The 22,611-nt window shown below is 46.0% G+C and overlaps 1 protein-coding gene across 1 annotated transcript in view; it reads right to left on the bottom strand.

The window, feature by feature from the left end:
* Positions 1-9,198: 9,198 nt before the first annotated feature.
* The window catches only part of LOC139411674 (elongation factor-like GTPase 1), a 111,929-nt gene continuing 98,516 nt past the window's right edge, over positions 9,199-22,611 (bottom strand). Inside the window, exon 23 of the mRNA XM_071158300.1 lies at positions 9,199-9,975. Within this exon, the coding sequence (XP_071014401.1) occupies positions 9,787-9,975 (189 nt within the window). The 3' untranslated portion in view covers positions 9,199-9,786. The remainder of the gene's footprint in view (positions 9,976-22,611) is intronic.

Below are 22,611 nucleotides of genomic sequence, written 5' to 3'. Positions count from 1 at the left end.
TGTGTGTGTGTGTGTGTGTGTGTGTGTGTGTGTGTGTGTGTGTGTGTGTGTGTGTGTGTGTGTGTGTTATTATATGTAGCTGTACGTTTCAATGGACCTTTTCCTCTGCTGAGTTGCTTTCTCTCTGTTTTAGGGGGATTGTCCTTGTGTAGCTGAGCTTGTCTGTCTGTCTGTCTGACTGTCAGCCTGTCTCTCTGTTTTAAACGTATGTATACCTGAAGGAGGTTAGCAGTTATTCTAAAGAAATGGTAGTAAACTCACATATACTGTAGCTAGCAGACTGTAGCACAGGACAGGCTCCGCGGGTCGTCAAGATGCTTCTGAGAACCTGTGAGCTGACAGAAGCTCATAGACAACCAGTGACCCGACATGACCCGCTGGTGACCCGACATGACCCACAAGGCTGCATCACCCCAGACATAAACGTACAGAGAGAGACAGCACCCAGACACAGACACAGACACATATACAGTACACACATGCATGCACGCACACAGACTAAAGAAAACAAAACAATGTATGTTCTCTCACTCACACACACACAAACACACACACAAAGCTAGATAGTCCCCCATACTCATAAACAAACAATAGTAGATAAACAACCTGAAACAAGACTAGCACAACACTGGGATACATTTCACTGCCAATGTAAAGTACACAACAAACAATCACTGCTTCCTCTGTAGCCTGGTTGCCAGTCTCTTTCCACTTCTTTAGCTAACTCCTTTGTCCTGGCTATTGTTAGGCTAGTTCCTTTGCTAGTAAGGCCAAACAGCGGAAGGTACAGTAAGACAGCAGAGGCAGGAGATCCAGACAGAACCATGTAGGGAGGGGTGTTGGTCTGGCTGCTGCCCTAGTTCAGGCTGTGTTTCTGGGCTAGTTTGCCTAGACAGGTCCCCTTTAGGTCTGGGACTCTCTCTCTCTCTGTGTCAGTGGACTCATTAAAAATACATCCCCACCGATTACACTGCTGGCCAACTGCAGCTCCCTGAAATCTGTTTTCAATCTCCTCCAACTTTATGTAACGTTATTAGTTTAACAGAAGGGGATTTTTATACAGTAGATTCTGGCACCAGTCAAACGCATGCACGAGGACATGTACGGACGGACGGACGGACACGCACGCACGCACGCACGCACACACACACACACACACACACAAATCTAACACACACATCACATCTAAACCTCACCTGACACCTGACTAATGTTTCAAAAAGTGTGCATTTCAACCATTACCCATGAGCTTTTGCTTCAGGCAGCACTCAGCAACTTGATAAATAATATATGGATGGACCCCCGCCCATGAGTCTGTCTCACGGACACACACACACTCCCCTGGAGGCAATGACACGCACACACACACACACACACACACACACACACACACACACACACACACACACACACACACACACACACACACACACACACACACACACACACACACACATACACACACACACACTTTCTAAAGTTGTGTTAGCCCCAAGCCAAGAAATATATACTGTACCAGTCAAAAGTTTGGATATACCTACTCATTCAAGGGTTTTGCTTTATTTTTGACTATTTTCTACCTTGTAGAATAATAGTGAAGACATCAACACTTGTAAATAACACAAGGAATATGGAATCATGTAGTAAACAAAAACGTGTTGTAGCCAAAAAAGTGTCAAAATATATTTTATATTCTTCAAAGTAGCCACCCTTTGCCTTGACAGCTTTGCACACTCTTGGCATTCTCTTAACCAGCTTCACCTGGAATGCTTTTCGAACAGTCTTGAAGGAGTTCCCACATATGCTGAGCACTTCTTGGCTGCTTTTTCTTCACTCTGCGGTTCAACTCATCCCAAATCATCTCAATTGGGTTGAGGTCGGGTGATTGTGGAGGCCAGGTCATCGGATGCAGCACTCCATCACTCTCCTTCTTGGTGAAATAGCCCTTACACAGCCTGAAGGTGTGTTGGGTCATTGTCCTGTTGAAAAACTAAATTATAGTCCCACTAAGCGCAAACCAGATAGGATGGCGTATCACTGCAGAATGCTGTGGTAGCCATGCTGGTTAAGTGTGCCTTTAATTCTAAATAAATCACAGATAGTGTCATCAGCAAAGCACCCCCACACCACCTCCTCCATTCTTCACGGTGGGAACCACACAAAAATCTCAAATTTGGACTCATCAGACCAAAGGACAGATTTCCACCGGTCTAATGTCTAGTCCCAGTACATCACTGGGGCTAAGCTGCCTGCCATCAAGGACCTCTACACCAGGTGGTGTCAGAGGAAGGCCCTAGAAATTGTCAAAGTCCCCAGCCACCCCAGTCATAAACTGTTCTCTCTACTACCGCATGGCAAGCAGTACCGGAGTGCCAAGTCTAGGACAACAAGGCTTCTCAACAGCTTTTACCCCCAAGCCATAAGACTCCTGAACAGGACTATTTGCATTGTGTGCCCCCCCAACCCCTCTTTTTACGCTGCTGCTACTCTCTGTTTATCATATATGCAGTCACTTTAACTATACATTCATGTACATTCTACCTCAATTGGGCCGACCAACCAGTGCTTGCGCACATTGGCTAACCGGGCTATCTGCATTGTGTCCCACCACCCCCCAACCCCTCTTTTACACTACTGCTACTCTCTGTTCATCATATATTCATAGTCACTTTAACCACATCTACATGTACATACTACCTCAATCAGCCTGACTAATCGGTGTCTGTATGTAGCCTCGCTACTTTTATAGCCTCGCTACTGTATATAGCCTGTCTTTTTACTGTTGTTTTATTTCTTTACCTACCTATTGTTCACCTAACACCTTTTTTGAAACTATTGGTTAGAGCCTGTAAGTAAACATTTCACTGTAAGGTAAGGTGAAACACCTGTTGTATTCGGCATTTCACTGTAAGGTAAGGTGAAACACCTGTTGTATTCGGCAATTCACTGTAAGGTAAGGTGAAACACCTGTTGTATTCGGCATTTCACTGTAAGGTAAGGTGAAACACCTGTTGTATTCGGCGCACATGACAAATAAACTTTGATTTGATTTATTGCTCCTGTTTCTTGGCCCAAGCAAGTCTCTTCTTATTATTGGTGTCCTTAAGTAATGGTTTCTTTGCAGCAATTCAAACATGAAGGCCTGATTCACACAGTCTCCTCTGAACAGTTGATGTTGAGGTGTGTCTGTTACTTGAACTCTGTGAAACATTTATTTGGGCTCCAATTTCTGAGGCTCTAATGAATTTATCCTCTGCAGCAGAGGTAACTCTGGGTCTTCCTTTCCTGTGGCGGTCCTCATGAGAGCTAGTTTCATCATACCACAGCAGAGGTAAGTCTAGGTCTTCCTTTCCTGTGTTGGTCCTCATGAGAGCCAGTTTCATCATACCACAGCAGAGGTAAATCTAGGTCTTCCTTTCCTGTGTTGGTCCTCATGAGAGCCAGTTTCATCATACCACAGCAGAGGTAAGTCTAGGTCTTCCTTTCCTGTGTTGGTCCTCATGAGAGCCAGTTTCATCATACCACAGCAGAGGTAAGTCTAGGTCTTCCTTTCCTGTGGCGGTCCTCATGGGAGCCAGTTTCATCATAACACAGCAGAGGTAACTCTGGGTCTTCCTTTCCTGTGGCGGTCCTCATGAGAGCCAGTTTCATCATACCACAGCAGAGGTAAGTCTGGGTCTTCCTTTCCTGTGGCGGTCCTCATGAGAGCCAGTTTCATCATACCACAGCAGAGGTAAGTCTAGGTCTTCCTTTCCTGTGTTGGTCCTCATGAGAGCCAGTTTCATCATACCACAGCAGAGGTAAGTCTAGGTCTTCCTTTCCTGTGGCGGTCCTCATGAGAGCCAGTTTCATCATACCACAGCAGAGGTAAGTCTAGGTCTTCCTTTCCTGTGGCGGTCCTCATGAGAGCTAGTTTCATCATACCACAGCAGAGGTAAGTCTAGGTCTTCCATTCCTGTGGCGGTCCTCATGGGAGCCAGTTTCATCATACCACAGCAGAGGTAAGTCTTTCCTGTGGCGGTCCTCATGAGAGCCAGTTTCATCATACCACAGCAGAGGTAAGTCTAGGTCTTCCTTTCCTGTGTTGGTCCTCATGAGAGCCAGTTTCATCATACCACAGCAGAGGTAAGTCTTTCCTGTGGCAGTCCTCATGAGAGCCAGTTTCATCATACCACAGCAGAGGTAAGTCTAGGTCTTCCTTTCCTGTGGCGGTCCTCATGAGAGCCAGTTTCATCATACCACAGCAGAGGTAAGTCTAGGTCTTCCTTTCCTGTGTTGGTCCTCATGAGAGCCAGTTTCATCATAACACAGCAGAGGTAAGTCTAGGTCTTCCTTTCCTGTGGCGGTCCTCATGAGAGCCAGTTTCATCATACCACAGCAGAGGTAAGTCTAGGTCTTCCTTTCCTGTGTTGGTCCTCATGAGAGCCAGTTTCATCATACCACAGCAGAGGTAAGTCTAGGTCTTCCTTTCCTGTGGCGGTCCTCATGAGAGCCAGTTTCATCATACCACAGCAGAGGTAAGTCTAGGTCTTCCTTTCCTGTGGCGGTCCTCATGAGAGCCAGTTTCATCATACCACAGCAGAGGTAAGTCTAGGTCTTCCTTTCCTGTGGCGGTCCTCATGAGAGCTAGTTTCATCATACCACAGCAGAGGTAAGTCTAGGTCTTCCTTTCCTGTGGCGGTCCTCATGGGAGCCAGTTTCATCATACCACAGCAGAGGTAAGTCTTTCCTGTGGCGGTCCTCATGGGAGCCAGTTTCATCATACCACAGCAGAGGTAAGTCTTTCCTGTGGCGGTCCTCATGAGAGCCAGTTTCATCATACCACAACAGAGGTAAGTCTAGGTCTTCCTTTCCTGTGTTGGTCCTCATGAGAGCTAGTTTCATCATACCACAGCAGAGGTAAGTCTAGGTCTTCCTTTCCTGTGGCGGTCCTCATGGGAGCCAGTTTCATCATACCACAGCAGAGGTAAGTCTTTCCTGTGGCGGTCCTCATAAGAGCCAGTTTCATCATACCACAGCAGAGGTAAGTCTTTCCTGTGGCGGTCCTCATGAGAGCCAGTTTCATCATACCACAGCAGAGGTAAGTCTAGGTCTTCCTTTCCTGTGGCGGTCCTCATGAGAGCCAGTTTCATCATACCACAGCAGAGGTAAGTCTAGGTCTTCCTTTCCTGTGGCGGTCCTCATGAGAAACAGTTTCATCATACCACAGCAGAGGTAAGTCTTTCCTGTGGCGGTCCTCATGAGAGCCAGTTTCATCATACCGCTTCATGGTTTTTGCCACTGCACTTTCAAAGTTCTCGACCTTTTCTGGATTGACTGACCTTCTTGTCTTAAAGTAAGGATGGACTGTCATTTCTCTTTGTTTATTTGAGCTGTTCTTCCAATAATATGGACTTGGTCTCTTACCAAATAAGGCTATCTTCTGTATACCACCCCTACCTTGTCACAAAACAACGGATATACTCAAACACATTAAGAAGGATAGAAATTCCACAAATGAACTTTTATTGTGATTTGATTTGTTAAACACTTTGTTGGTTACTACATGATTCCATTTGTGTTATTTAATAGTTTTGATGTCTTCACTATTATTCTACAATATTCTACAATCAGTAGGTTATTTCATATTTTGTTGTTACAGTCTTATTCTAAAATATATTGAATAGTTTTTTATCCCCTCATCAATTTACACACAATACCCCATAATGACAAACCAAAAACAGGTTTGTAGAAATTTGTGCAAATTTATTAAAAAAACAAAACCCAGAAATATCACATTTACATAAATCAAATCAAATCAAATCAAATGTATTTATATAGCCCTTCGTACATCAGCTGATATCTCAAAGTCCTGTACAGAAACCCAGCCTAAAACCCCAAACAGCAAGCAATGCAGGTGTAGAAGCACGGTGGCTAGGAAAAACTCCCTAGAAAGGCCAAAACCTAGGAAGAAACCTAGAGAGGAACCAGGCTATGTGGGGTGGCCAGTCCTCTTCTGGCTGTGCCGGGTGGAGATTATAACAGAACATGGCCAAGATGTTCAAATGTTCATAAATGACCAGCATGGTCGAATAATAATAAGGCAGAACAGTTGAAACTGGAGCAGCAGCACGGCCAGGTGAACTGGGGACAGCAAGGAGTCATCATGTCATAAGTATTCAGAACCTTTAATCAGTACTTTGTTGAAGCACCTTTGGCAGCCATTACAGACTCGAGGCTTCTTGGGTATGACGCTACAAGCTTGGCACACCTGTATTTGTAGAGTTTATCCCATTCCTCTCTGCAGATCCTCTCAAGCTTTGTCAGTTTGGACAAAATGCTGCACGCCAAAATGCTGCAGTTTGAAAATGCTGCACGCCATTTTCAGGTCTCTCCAGAGATGTTTGATTGGGTTCAAGTCTGGGCTCTGGCTGGGCCACTCAAGGACAGAGACTTGTCCTGAAGCCACTCCTGTGTTCTCTTGGCTGTGTGCTTAGGGTTTTTGTCCTGTTGGAAGGTGATCCTTCACCCCCGTCTGAGGTCCTGAGCGCTCTGGAGCAGGTTTTCATCAAGGATCTCTGTACTTTGCTCCGTACAGCTTTGTCTCAATCCTGACTAGTCTCCCAGTCCCTGCCACTGAAAAACATCCCCACAGCATGATGCTGCCATCACCATGCTTCACCGTAGGGATGGTGCCAGGGTTCCTCCAGACGTGACCCTTTACATACAGGCCAAATAGTTCAATCTTGGTTTCATTAGACCAGAGAATCTTGTTTCTCGTGGTCTGAGAGTCTTTTGGTCCCTTTTGGAAAACTCCAGCAGGTTGTCAGGTGCCTTTTACTGAGGAGTGGCTTCCATCTGGCCACTCTACCATAAAGGCCTGATTGGTGGAGTGCTGCAGAGATGGTTGTCATTCTCTGTCAGAGTGACCATCGGGTTCTTTGTCACCTCCCTGACCAAGGCCCTTCTCCCCCGATTGCTCAGTTTGGCCAGGCGGCCAGCTCTAGGAAGAGGTGGTTCCGAACTTCTTCCATTTAAGCATGATGTGTTCTTGGGGATCTTCAATGCTGCAGAAATGTAGCCTAGTGGTTAGAGCGTTGGACTAGTAACTGGAAGGTTGCAAGTTCAAACCCCTGAGCTGACAAGGTACAAATCTGTTGTTCTGCCCCTGAACAGGCAGTTAACCCACTGTTCCTAGACTGTCATTGTAAATAAGAATTTGTTCTTAACTGACTTTCCTAGTTAAATAACGGTAAAAAAAAAAAATCTGTCCCTCGACACAATCCTGACTCGGAGCTCTACAGACAATTCCTTTGACCTCATGGCTTGGTTTTTGCTCTGATATGCACTGCCAAATGCTATATAGACAGGTGTGTGCCTTAAAACAATTTAATCCATTTTAGAATCAGGCTGTAACAAAAATGTAGAAAAAGTCAAAGGGTCTGAATACTTTCCCGAATGCTGCTTCACAGCAGGATTCTAAAACGGATCCCTAACTTTTAGACAAACACATCACCTGAGAAAATGGCTCATGGTCACATAGAGAAACAACCACACTAAGGTTCTACAATTATGTACAAAGGGTGGACCGTTTGATTGTCTTGTTCATAACTGCTCGGTTTGTGATTCATGTTATTTAAACATATGTCTGTGGATTACAATCTTCACCACTGTCTACAGTGGTTGGAACTTCCTAGCAGGCGAGGGATACATTCACTGTGTTGTGACAGCTCTAGCAAGCAGTATGTATGTCTACCGTCTCTACTCTCCCTGTCCTCTTGGCCCACTCTTTTTAACATCCTGTGCTCACCGGGAAGATGCTTTGTGGCACTGGCAACGTTGTTCCCTAGCTTCCAAGAGAGTCGTATTTGAAAAAAGAATAACAGTTGTGAGAATTGAAGGCCTGGAAGAGAAGCCAAGCTCAACTATCGTGACGAATGATGACGTTCTTTGAAGAGTAATCGTGGTCTTTAGGAAGTAATTCAAGATATCAGCATATCTAAAGTTTAGTATATACAATAATAGGAAAAGTGGGCAAATGTGGTTTCTGGGTAAACCATTTAAATGACAAGGGAAGATTAGATAGATGTTATGGTCCACAAGGACACATTTGTATATGGACATCATAGCTGTACCATCACAAAAATACATGTTATATGCAAGACAAAATAGATTGAATGGCCACAATTTTCTTCCTGTCATATGAACTGATGTGAAAGAACTTGTCAGGTGAAAGCAAAGTCCTGGAAGGCATCTTCCATATTGCTTTGGTCAATTTGCTGAACAGTGCGGATGGAGGGAACAAGCAGAGGAGGCTACTTTAGACTATCAAGATGCACCCCGTACCAACTTGAATCTTAAAACGGCTTTTTCACCCCAGGAAGCCCTTTCCTGGTGTAACGACCAATAGATGGACATACTAGCTCACAATCATTCAACCCATTACCAATCAAGCTCAGCCATTGGCCAGTGTGTTTTAACTATTTTGTGCGGTCTCCTGTTACTTTACACGTGTGCACACACACACACATCAATAACCGTTGATCTCCTTTGTTTTCTTGGTGGAGAAAGAGATCTTTCTTCCTCAAGCCTGGGAAGAGGGGAAGGAGTGGGGGAGGGGAGGTGAGTGGGCAGGAAGGACAGGGGTCAGACTACACAATGGGAACAAGTCTGAGAGGAGTGGAGAAATAGGGGAATGAAGAGGGAGAACTTGTAGAGCAATTCTAGACAGTTGTTCTAGTACATGGATTGAAGTGCAAGGTGTTTCCCAGTGATGGCAAACTGTCTCATAATTATCTTAGGGGAACACACACCCTCTAATCTGCAAAAATGATACACCAAATTAATAATGTGTCTGAATAATGTGTTATTGGTATTACTCAATGTAAATAAAGGGAAATTGAGAGCAAAATTATTAATTATATCACTTTAGTAAATTATTTTAAAAAGGGTAAATGAACATCGTGGCCTCATCTAGTAAAATCCTCAATTACCTAAAATGTGTCATTGGTGTTATCATAATGGTAACAATTATTTAACGTCATTATGCTACCATATTATTTGATTTAGAATGGGAAGATGTACCCAAATACATTTAAATTAAATTAAATCTAGAAACATTAAGTAATTATTTTCCAAAATGCCATGTCCAAATGCCACCACATCTCAAGAATGACCCACACACATATCACTCCTGATTAATGAAACAAAAACACACCATTTTCTTTCTTTATTGCTTTCTGGTAAATACTGTACATTTTGCTTTATGTCTTGTACACAGATACCTTACCCAGAGCTCTCAACATAGCACATCAACAAGGCTATTGCTCGCTAGCGCTGTCCCCAAATAATTAAAAAACGTACAATCCCACTTTGCATCATATTTCTGTTTTTCCAAATTAAATGCCACTCTTCAGGGGGCTGGGTACTGCAATTCAATTAGGTTGAGAGCAGAAATTAATTCAAGCCACTTCACTTAACAGAAAAACTGGATTTGAACGGGAACACTCGTCAATTATGCATCGCTGAAAGGGATTCTCCCGGGTAAAGACACAGCTGCATGTCCAGCTATTAAAACCCATTGGGCCGGTTTCCTAGACACAGATTAAGTCTAGTTCTGGACTAAAAAACATTTAAGGTTTTCAGCAAAACTGCTCAGTAATATAAAAGCATCAGTGGCTCATTTTGAGTGACAGTTAGAGGGGTGATGATGGTGGACGATGGGGGACAGTATCTACTGGATGCTCTTTATGATGTCTGTCTCGGGTGTGTGTTGGTAGGAGTCAATCAGGAAACACACACACAGGCCTATTTGTTCTTGCTCAGTGTTCTCTGTTTCTCGCCGTGCTCCACTATCTTCTCCTCCACGTACAGCCCTTTACGACGCCGAACACCGTTCATGTATTTCAGAGCCTGATTGGCGGAATCAGCCTTCTCTCCAAAGTGAAGGTACTCCTCTTCTGTGGTAGGAACCCAGGACGGATCACTGGAGATCACCTTGAGACACACACAGAGACAGACAGAGAGACAGAGATTTAGTTTCAAATACATGAAGAAAGATTTAGTTTGAAGTCCACCACTGAGCAGGATAATGCTTCATTAAATGGACTATAGATACAAAGATCAGGACCTGTATCCCCAAAACATCTCAGATCAACACTATGTTCTAGAGGAGAGAGACTGTGTGGACATCCAGATCAACACTGTGTTCTAGAGGATAGAGACTGTGTGGACATCCAGATCAACACTGTGTTCTAGAGGAGAGAGACTGTGTGGACATCCAGATCAACACTGTGTTCAAGAGGAGAGAGACTGTGTGGACATCCAGATCAACACTGTGCTCTAGAGGAGAGACTATATGGACATCCAGATCAACACTGTGTTCTAGAGTAGAGAGACTGTGTGGACATCCAGATCAACACTGTGTTCTAGAGGAGAGAGACTATATGGACATCCAGATCAACACTGTGCTCTAGAGGAGAGACTATATGGACATCCAGATCAACACTGTGTTCAAGAGGAGAGACTGTGTGGACATCCAGATCAACACTGTGCTCTAGAGGAGAGACTATATGGACATCCAGATCAACACTGTGTTCAAGAGGAGAGACTGTGTGGACATCCAGATCAACACTGTGTTCTAGAGGAGAGACTATATGGACATCCAGATCAACACTGTGCTCTAGAGGAGAGAGACTATATGGTCATCCAGATCAACACTGTGCTCTAGAGGAGAGACTATATGGACATCCAGATCAACACTGTGTTCTAGAGGAGAGACTATATGGACATCCAGATCAACACTGTGTTCAAGAGGAGAGACTGTGTGGACATCCAGATCAACACTGTGCTCTAGAGGAGAGACTATATGGACATCCAGATCAACACTGTGTTCAAGAGGAGAGACTGTGTGGACATCCAGATCAACACTGTGCTCTAGAGGAGAGACTATATGGACATCCAGATCAACACTGTGTTCTAGAGGAGAGAGACTGTGTGGACATCCAGATCAACACTGTGTTCTAGAGGAGAGAGACTGTGTGGACATCCAGATCAACACTGTGTTCTAGAGGATAGAGACTGTGTGGACATCCAGATCAACACTGTGTTCTAGAGGAGAGAGACTGTGTGGACATCCAGATCAACACTGTGTTCTAGAGGAGAGAGACTGTGTGGACATCCAGATCAACACTGTGCTCTAGAGGAGAGACTATATGGACATCCAGATCAACACTGTGTTCTAGAGGAGAGACTGTGTGGACATCCAGATCAACACTGTGTTCTAGAGGAGAGATTGTGTGGACATCCAGATCAACACTGTGTTCTAGAGGAGAGACTGTGTGGACATCCAGATCAACACTGTGCTCTAGAGGAGAGACTGTGTGGACATCCAGATCAACACTGTGTTCTAGAGTAGAGACTGTGTGGACATCCAGATCAACACTGTTCTAGAGGAGAGAGACTGTGTGTGTTTGTTGAGGAGGGCCTGGCTATGTGCAACCTGCTGAGGAGATGAGGCAATGCCTTCTGCTGCTTCACACACACACACCATGCCACAATTACTGTACCAGTGTGTGCGCGGGCCCCTGCACCTGGCCGTTAGGGGCCCCGAGTGACAGACTCTGGATGCAGGCAACAGATGGTAGAGGAAGAACAACACCAGACAGATTATGAGGTTGCACGCACGCGCGCACACACACACACACACACACACACACACACACACACACACACACACACACACACACACACACACACACACACACACACACACACACACACACACACACACACACACACACACACACACACACACACACACACACACACACACACACACACACAATATATTTTGGCACAATTGGGTCCAGTAGGGCGAATGGGTGTGTGTTTCATTGTGTGTGTACGTGTGCAGGGTTAGAGTGGCGGGTGCTCAGCTCTAACTGTAACGGGGGGAATGTACCAACAGGGGGGCTGAAACACACGAACACACTAGTATGCACGAGTGCACACAAGCAAAGACACACACAGGTCTTTGATTTAATCTGCCCTCTGCGGCCCCTGTTGTGTGCATCCCTTCAGTTACTTATCTTTACAGGGGCCTTTGTCTCACTGCTGTGTGTGTGTTTGCGAGTGTGTTTGTGAGTGAGTGAGTGGGGTGAGTGAGTGAGTGAGTGAGTGAGAGAGCTTTTGTCATTGCGCTCCATGAAGCGTGTCAGTGGGCCTCACCTACATTAGCCTGAATGAATGAACACACACACACACACACACACACACACACCAGATGCTAGTCCCTGAACTACAACACAATGGGAGGAAAAAAGTTATTGTCACAACCTCTTTCTCATGCTAATCTAATGTAAGTCCATAACATTACACACATAGCTAACACAACAATACAACACTCACAGAAGAGCTCTCTGTCACTAAACACTAGTCATATGTTAAATAAATATGAAGCCCATAGCAAATCAATGATAAACTAAATGCTAACAGTAGCTTGCATCTAATTTAAATAGACAAGATGTATAGAAAGATTTAGATAGTATCAAGGTGGAGTCTATTAAAACCCCATTGTTATCGTCTATGGAGTAACTATCTATGTTCTAATGATTGTCTATGGAGTAACTATCTACAGTGCCTTGCGAAAGTATTCGGCCCCCTTGAACTTTGCGACCTTTTGCCATATTTCAGGCTTCAAACATAAAGATATAAAACTGTATTTTTTTGTGAAGAATCAACAACAAGTGGGACACAATCATGAAGTGGAACGCCATTTATTGGATATTTCAAACTTTTTTAACAAATCAAAAACTGAAAAATTGGGCCTGCAAAATTATTCAGCCCCTTTACTTTCAGTGCAGCAAACTCTCTCCAGAAGTTCAGTGAGGATCTGTGTTGTCAATGTTGACCTAAATGACTAATGATGATAAATACAATCCACCTGTGTGTAATCACGTCTCTGTATAAATGCACCTGCACTGTGATAGTCTCAGAGGTCCGTTAAAAGCAAAGAGAGCATCATGAAGAACAAGGAACACACCAGGCAGGTCCGAGATACTGTTGTGAAGAAGTTTAAAGCCGGATTTGGATACAAAAAGATTTCCCAAGATTTAAACATCCCAAGGAGCACTGTGCCAGCGATAATATTGAAATGGAAGGAGTATCAGACCACTGCAAATCTACCAAGACCTGGCCATCCCTCTAAACTTTCAGCTCATACAAGGAGAAGACTGATCAGAGATGCAGCCAAGAGGCCCATGATCACTCTGGATGAACTGCAGAGATCTACAGCTGAGGTGGGAGACTCTGTCCATAGGACAACAATCAGTCATATATTGCACAAATCTGGCCTTTATGGAAGAGTGGCAAGAAGAAAGCCATTTCTTAAAGATATCCATAAAAACTGTTGTTTAAAGTTTGCCACAAGCCACCTGGGAGAAACACCAAACATGTGGAAGAAGGTGCTCTGGTCAGATGAAACCAAAATTGAACTTTTTGGCAACAATGCAAAACGTTATGTTTGGCGTAAAAGCAACACAGCTCATCACCCTGAACACACCATACCCACTGTCAAACATGGTGGTGGCAGCATCATGGTTTGGGCCTGCTTTTCTTCAGCAGGGACAGGGAAGATGGTTAAAATTGATGGGAAGATGGATGGAGCCAAATACAGAAAATAAGAAAACCTGATGGAGTCTGCAAAAGACCTGAGACTGGGATGGAGATTTGTCTTCCAACAAGAAAATGATCCAAAACATAAAGCAAAATCTACAATGGAATGGTTCAAAAATAAACATATCCAGGTGTTAGAATGGCCAAGTCAAAGTCTAGACCTGAATCCAATTGAGAATCTGTGGAAAGAACTGAAAACTGCTGTTCACAAATGCTCTCCATCCAACCTCACTGAGCTCGAGCTGTTTTGCAAGGAGGAATGGGAAAAAATTTCAGTCTCTCGATGTGCAAAACTGATAGAGACATACCCCAAGCGACTTACAGCTGTAATCGCAGCAAAAGGTGGCGCTACAAAGTATTAACTTAAGGGGGCTGAATAATTTTGCACGCCCAATTTTTCAGTTTTTGATTTGTTAAAAAAGTTTGAAATATCCAATAAATGTCGTTCCACTTCATGATTGTGTCCCACTTGTTGTTGATTCTTCACAAAAAAATACAATTTTATATCTTTATGTTTGAAGCCTGAAATGTGGCAAAAGGTCGCAAAGTTCAAGGGGGCCGAATACTTTCGCAAGGCACTGTATGTTCTAATGATTGTCTATGGAGTAACTATCTATGTTCTAATGATTGTCTATGGAGTAACCATCCATGTCATGATTGTCTATGGAGTAACTATGTTGTCATGACTGTCTATGGAGTAACTATCTATGTTGTCAATATTGTCTATGGAGAGACCATCTATGTTGTCATGACTGTCTATGGAGTAACTATCTATGTTGTCATGACTGTCTATGGAGTAACTATCTATGTTGTCATGACTGTCTATGGAGTAACCATCTATGTTGTCATGACTGTCTATGGAGTAACTATCTATGTTGTCAAGATTGTCTATGGAGTAACCATCCATGTCATGATTGTCTATGGAGTAACTATCTATGTTGTCAAGATTGTCTATGGAGAGACCATCTATGTTGTCATGACTGTCTATGGAGTAACTATCTACGTTGTCATGACTGTCTATGGAGTAACTATCTATGTTGTCATGACTGTCTATGGAGTAACTATCTATGTTGTCATGACTGTCTATGGAGTAACTATCTATGTTGTCATGACTGTCTATGGAGTAACTATCTATGTTGTCATGACTGTCTATGGAGTAACTATCTATGTTGTCATGACTGTCTATGGAGTAACTATCTATGTTGTCATGATTGTCTATGGAGAGACCATCTATGTTGTCATGACTGTCTATGGAGTAACTATCTACGTTGTCATGACTGTCTATGGAGTAACTATCTATGTTGTCATGACTGTCTATGGAGTAACTATCTATGTTGTCATGACTGTCTATGGAGTAACTATCTATGTTGTCATGACTGTCTATGGAGTAACTATCTATGTTGTCATGACTGTCTATGGAGTAACTATCTATGTTGTCATGACTGTCTATGGAGTAACTATCTATGTTGTCATGATTGTCTATGGAGAGACCATCTATGTTGTCATGACTGTCTATGGAGTAACTATCTATGTTGTCATGATTGTCTATGGAGTAACTATCTATGTTGTCATGATTGTCTATGGAGTAACTATCTATGTTGTCATGACTGTCTATGGAGTAACTATCTATGTTGTCATGATTGTCTATGGAGTAACTATCTATGTTGTCATGACTGTCTATGGAGTAACTATCTATGTTGTCATGACTGTCTATGGAGTAACTATCTATGTTGTCATGACTGTCTATGGAGTAACTATCTATGTTGTCATGACTGTCTATGGAGTAACTGTGTCTCTTCTTCCTGGCAGTGTGACATCAGGTCAGACCGTAAAGCTGTTCACTAGGCTTGTGTGTGTGTGTGTGGTGTCTCTTCTTCCTGGCAGTGTGACATCAGGTCAGACCGTAAAGCTGTTCACTAGGCTTGTGTGTGTGTGTGGTGTCTCTTCTTCCTGGCAGTGTGACATCAGGTCAGACCGTAAAGCTGTTCACTAGGCTTGTGTGTGTGTGTGTGGTGTCTCTTCTTCCTGGCAGTGTGACATCAGGTCAGACCGTAAAGCTGTTCACTAGGCTTGTGTGTGTGTGTGGTGTCTCTTCTTCCTGGCAGTGTGACATCAGGTCAGACCGTAAAGCTGTTCACTAGGCTTGTGTGTGTGTGTGTGGTGTCTCTTCTTCCTGGCAGTGTGACATCAGGTCAGACCGTAAAGCTGTTCACTAGGCTTGTGTGTGTGTGTGTGGTGTCTCTTCTTCCTGGCAGTGTGACATCAGGTCAGACCGTAAAGCTGTTCACTAGGCTTGTGTGTGTGTGTGTGGTGTCTCTTCTTCCTGGCAGTGTGACATCAGGTCAGACCGTAAAGCTGTTCACTAGGCTTGTGTGTGTGTGTGTGAGAGAGAGACACCGGGCTGCACACGCTCATTAACAATGTCCGGCTCTCTCGGCCAATTAAATTAGCCGACCTTGAACAATAACCACTTAAACCCCCAGACAGACAGGAGCGCACGCGCACACACACACACACACACAATAAGAAACACGTAATACACATACCCATGACATAGATACAGTGGGGTCTGAAATGATTGACCCCCTTGATAAAGATGAGCAAAAATGTCTGTATAAAATAAAGGATAAAACTACAGTACATTGTATTAGGCTTGAGAAGTACCCAGACTTTCAAAATGTCATACTGTTCTTCTGCCATCCTGGGATTTACTACACTAAAAACAAAAAGCCCATTGGAATGCTAACAAAATTAGCACAGGTAATGGACTCAGCAGCTCCGCTTTCTCTTGTTTTTTGCTCTTTACAACAAACACGTGACTGGCTCAACTGTTCTAGGAACTGTAAAACAATGTGACTGGCTCAACTGTTCTAGGAACTGTAAAACAATGTGACAGGTGAAATGAAGAACGAGATCTGCTTTATCTCCTAACGTATTGCACAAGTTGACTGCAGGTAATGACTTAAAAGTAACTACAAATATTCACATTTATTGAAAAACTCCAAATAACTATTATTGAAGGTATAAAGAAACCATCCACTGGCTTTCTTTGCAAACATTTTTTTGTGAAATTATATTATTTTATACTAATACCATTGGTCAAAGAAAGAGACCCTGTTTTCGATACCTCACCTTGTGAGGATAACGACACTGAGCCCATTTCTAAAATGTTTGAGGAGATGGAGAACACATTGGGAGGGATCTTAGACCATTCCTCCATACAGAATCCTTCCAGTTCCTGGAACACTCTAACCACTAGGCTACCTGCTGGTTACTGGCCCAACACTCTAACCACTAGGCGACCTGCTGGTTACTGGTCCAACACTCTAACCACTAGGCTACCTGCTGGTTACTGGCCCAACACTCTAACCACTAGGCTACCTGCTGGTTACTGTCCCAACACTCTAACCACTAGGCTACCTGCTGGTTACTGGTCCAACACTCTAACCACTAGGCTACCTGCTGGTTACTGTCCCAACACTCTAACCACTAGGCCACCTGCTGGCTACTGTCCCAACACTCTAACCACTAGGCTACCTGCTGGTTACTGTCCCAACACTCTAACCACTAGGCTACCTGCTGGTTACTGTCCCAACACTCTAACCACTAGGCTACCTGCTGGTTACTGTCCCAACACTCTAACCACTAGGCTACCTGCTGGTTACTGGCCCAACACTCTAACCACTAGGCTACCTGCTGGTTACTGTCCCAACACTCTAACCACTAGGCTACCTGCTGGTTACTGTCCCAACACTCTAACCACTAGGCTACCTGCTGGTTACTGTCCCAACACTCTAACCACTAGGCTACCTGCTGGTTACTGTCCCAACACTCTAACCACTAGGCTACCTGCTGGTTACTGGCCCAACACTCTAACCACTAGGCCACCTGCTGGTTGCTGGCCCAACACTCTAACCACTAGGCTACCTGCTGGTTACTGGCCCAACACTCTAACAACTAGGCCACCTGCTGGTTACTGGCCCAACGCTCTAACCACTAGGCTACCTACTGGTTACTGGTCCAACACTCTAACCACTAGGCTACCTGCTGGTTACTGGCCCAACACTCTAACAACTAGGCCACCTGCTGGTTACTGGCCCAACGCTCTAACCACTAGGCTACCTACTGGTTACTGGTCCAACACTCTAACCACTAGGCTACCTGCTGGTTACTGGCCCAACACTCTAACCACTAGGCTACCTGCTGGTTACTGTCCCAACACTCTAACCACTAGGCTACCTGCTGGTTACTGTCCCAACACTCTAACCACTAGGCTACCTGCTGGTTACTGTCCCAACACTCTAACCACTAGGCTACCTGCTGGTTACTGGCCCAACACTCTAACCACTAGGCTACCTGCTGGTTGCTGGCCCAACACTCTAACCACTAGGCTACCTGCTGGTTACTGGCCCAATGCTCTAACCACTAGGCCACCTGCTGGCTACTGGCCCAACGCTCTAACCACTAAGCTACCTGCTGGTTACTGTCCCAATGCTCTAATCACTAGGCCAACTGCTGGTTCCTGGACCAACGCTCTAACCACTAGGCTACCTGCTGGTTACTGGCCCAATGCTCTAACCACTAGGCTACCTGCTGGTTACTGGCCCAACGCTCTAACCACTAGGCCACCTGTTGGTTACTGGCCCAACGCTCTAACCACTAGGCTACCTGCTGGTTACTAGGCCCAAAAATCTAACCAATAGGCTACCTGCTGGTTACTGGCCCAACACTCTAACCACTAGGCTACCTGCTGGCTACTGTCCCAACACTCTAACCACTAGGCTACCTGCTGGTTACTATCCCAACACTCTAACCACTAGGCTACCTGCTGGTTACTGTCCCAACACTCTAACCACTAGGCTACCTGCTGGATACTGGTCCAACACTCTAACCACTAGGCCACCTGCTGGTTGCTGGCCCAACACTAACCACTAGGCTACCTGCTGGTTACTGGCCCAATGCTCTAACCACTAGGCCACCTGCTGGCTACTGGCCCAAAGCTCTAACCACTAAGCTACCTGCTGGTTACTGTCCCCACGCTCTAACCACTAGGCTACCTGCTGGTTACTGGCCCAACGCTCTAACCACTAGGCTACCTGCTGGTTACTGGTCCAACACTCTAACCACTAGGCTACCTGCTGGTTACTGGCCCAACACTCTAACCACTAGGCTACCTGCTGGTTACTGTCCCAACACTCTAACCACTAGGCTACCTGCTGGTTACTGTCCCAACACTCTAACCACTAGGCCACCTGCTGGCTACTGTCCCAACACTCTAACCACTAGGCTACCTGCTGGTTACTGGCCCAACACTCTAACCACTAGGCTACCTGCTGGTTACTGTCCCAACACTCTAACCACTAGGCTACCTGCTGGTTACTGTCCCAACGATCTAACCACTAGGCTACCTGCTGGTTACTGTCCCAACACTCTAACCACTAGGCTACCTGCTGGTTACTGTCCCAACACTCTAACCACTAGGCTACCTGCTGGTTACTGTCCCAACACTCTAAACACTAGGCTACCTGCTGGTTACTGGCCCAACACTTCAACCACTAGGCTACCTGCTGGTTACTGTCCCAACACTCTAACCACTAGGCTACCTGCTGGTTACTGTCCCAACACTCTAACCACTAGGCTACCTGCTGGTTACTGTCCCAACACTCTAACCACTAGGCTACCTGCTGGTTACTGTCCCAACACTCTAACCACTAGGCTACCTGCTGGTTACTGGCCGAACACTCTAACCACTAGGCCACCTGCTGGTTGCTGGCCCAACACTCTAACCACTAGGCTACCTGCTGGTTACTGGCCCAACACTCTAACAACTAGGCCACCTGCTGGTTACTGGCCCAACGCTCTAACCACCAGGCTACCTACTGGTTACTGGTCCAACACTCTAACCACTAGGCTACCTGCTGGTTACTGGCCCAACACTCTAACAACTAGGCCACCTGCTGGTTACTGGCCCAACGCTCTAACCACTAGGCTACCTACTGGTTACTGGTCCAACACTCTAACCACTAGGCTACCTGCTGGTTACTGGCCCAACACTCTAACCACTAGGCTACCTGCTGGTTACTGTCCCAACACTCTAACCACTAGGCTACCTGCTGGTTACTGTCCCAACACTCTAACCACTAGGCTACCTGCTGGTTCCTGTCCCAACACTCTAACCACTAGGCTACCTGCTGGTTACTGGCCCAACACTCTAACCACTAGGCTACCTGCTGGTTGCTGGCCCAACACTCTAACCACTAGGCTACCTGCTGGTTACTGGCCCAATGCTCTAACCACAAGGCCACCTGCTGGCTACTGGCCCAACGCTCTAACCACTAAGCTACCTGCTGGTTACTGTCCCAATGCTCTAATCACTAGGCCAACTGCTGGTTCCTGGCCCAACGCTCTAACCACTAGGCTACCTGCTGGTTACTGGCCCAATGCTCTAACCACTAGGCTACCTGCTGGTTACTGGCCCAACGCTCTAACCACTAGGCCACCTGTTGGTTACTGGCCCAACGCTCTAACCACTAGGCTACCTGCTGGTTACTAGGCCCAAAAATCTAACCAATAGGCTACCTGCTGGTTACTGGCCCAACACTCTAACCACTAGGCTACCTGCTGGCTACTGTCCCAACACTCTAACCACTAGGCTACCTGCTGGTTACTGTCCCAACACTCTAACCACTAGGCTACCTGCTGGTTACTATCCCAACACTCTAACCACTAGGCTACCTGCTGGTTACTGTCCCAACACTCTAACCACTAGGCTACCTGCTGGATACTGGTCCAACACTCTAACCACTAGGCCACCTGCTGGTTCCTGGCCCAACACTCTAACCACTAGGCTACCTGCTGGTTACTGTCCCAACACTCTAACCACTAGGCTACCTGCTGGTTACTGTCCCAACGCTCTAACCACTAGGCTACCTGCTGGTTCCTGTCCCAACACTCTAACCACTAGGCTACCTGCTGGTTACTGGCCCAACACTCTAACCACTAGGCTACCTGCTGGTTACTGTCCCAACACTCTAACCACTAGGCTACCTGCTGGTTACTGGTCCAACACTCTAACCACTAGGCTACCTGCTGGTTACTGTCCCAACACTCTAACCACTAGGCCACCTGCTGGCTACTGTCCCAACACTCTAACCACTAGGCTACCTGCTGGTTACTGGCCCAACACTCTAACCACTAGGCTACCTGCTGGTTCCTGTCCCAACACTCTAACCACTAGGCTACCTGCTGGTTACTGTCCCAACGCTCTAACCACTAGGCTACCTGCTGGTTCCTGTCCCAACACTCTAACCACTAGGCTACCTGCTGGTTACTGTCCCAACACTCTAACCACTAGGCTACCTGCTGGTTACTGGCCCAACACTCTAACCACTAGGCTACCTGCTGGTTACTGTCCCAACACTCTAACCACTAGGCTACCTGCTGGTTACTGTCCCCACGCTCTAACCACTAGGCTACCTGCTGGTTACTGGCCCAACACTCTAACCACTAGGCTACCTGCTGGTTACTGGTCCAACACTCTAACCACTAGGCTACCTGCTGGTTACTGGCCCAACACTCTAACCACTAGGCTACCTGCTGGTTACTGTCCCAACACTCTAACCACTAGGCTACCTGCTGGTTACTGGTCCAACACTCTAACCACTAGGCTACCTGCTGGTTACTGTCCCAACACTCTAACCACTAGGCCACCTGCTGGCTACTGTCCCAACACTCTAACCACTAGGCTACCTGCTGGTTACTGTCCCAACACTCTAACCACTAGGCTACCTGCTGGTTACTGTCCCAACACTCTAACCACTAGGCTACCTGCTGGTTACTGTCCCAACACTCTAACCACTAGGCTACCTGCTGGTTACTGGCCCAACACTCTAACCACTAGGCTACCTGCTGGTTACTGTCCCAACACTCTAACCACTAGGCTACCTGCTGGTTACTGTCCCAACACTCTAACCACTAGGCTACCTGCTGGTTACTGTCCCAACACTCTAACCACTAGGCTACCTGCTGGTTACTGTCCCAACACTCTAACCACTAGGCTACCTGCTGGTTACTGGCCCAACACTCTAACCACTAGGCCACCTGCTGGTTGCTGGCCCAACACTCTAACCACTAGGCTACCTGCTGGTTACTGGCCCAACACTCTAACAACTAGGCCACCTGCTGGTTACTGGCCCAACGCTCTAACCACTAGGCTACCTACTGGTTACTGGTCCAACACTCTAACCACTAGGCTACCTGCTGGTTACTGGCCCAACACTCTAACCACTAGGCTACCTGCTGGTTACTGTCCCAACACTCTAACCACTAGGCTACCTGCTGGTTACTGTCCCAACACTCTAACCACTAGGCTACCTGCTGGTTACTGTCCCAACACTCTAACCACTAGGCTACCTGCTGGTTACTGGCCCAACACTCTAACCACTAGGCTACCTGCTGGTTGCTGGCCCAACACTCTAACCACTAGGCTACCTGCTGGTTACTGGCCCAATGCTCTAACCACTAGGCCACCTGCTGGCTACTGGCCCAACGCTCTAACCACTAAGCTACCTGCTGGTTACTGTCCCAATGCTCTAATCACTAGGCCAACTGCTGGTTCCTGGCCCAACGCTCTAACCACTAGGCTACCTGCTGGTTACTGGCCCAATGCTCTAACCACTAGGCTACCTGCTGGTTACTGGCCCAACGCTCTAACCACTAGGCCACCTGTTGGTTACTGGCCCAACGCTCTAACCACTAGGCTACCTGCTGGTTACTAGGCCCAAAAATCTAACCAATAGGCTACCTGCTGGTTACTGGCCCAACACTCTAACCACTAGGCTACCTGCTGGCTACTGTCCCAACACTCTAACCACTAGGCTACCTGCTGGTTACTATCCCAACACTCTAACCACTAGGCTACCTGCTGGTTACTGTCCCAACACTCTAACCACTAGGCTA

This window comes from Oncorhynchus clarkii, chromosome 6 (assembly GCF_045791955.1).
Source record: "Oncorhynchus clarkii lewisi isolate Uvic-CL-2024 chromosome 6, UVic_Ocla_1.0, whole genome shotgun sequence".
In the NCBI taxonomy this organism is placed as follows: Eukaryota; Metazoa; Chordata; class Actinopteri; order Salmoniformes; family Salmonidae; genus Oncorhynchus; species Oncorhynchus clarkii.
The sequence above is the reverse complement of the archived record's forward strand: the minus strand, read 5'-3'. Positions and strand labels throughout refer to the sequence as shown.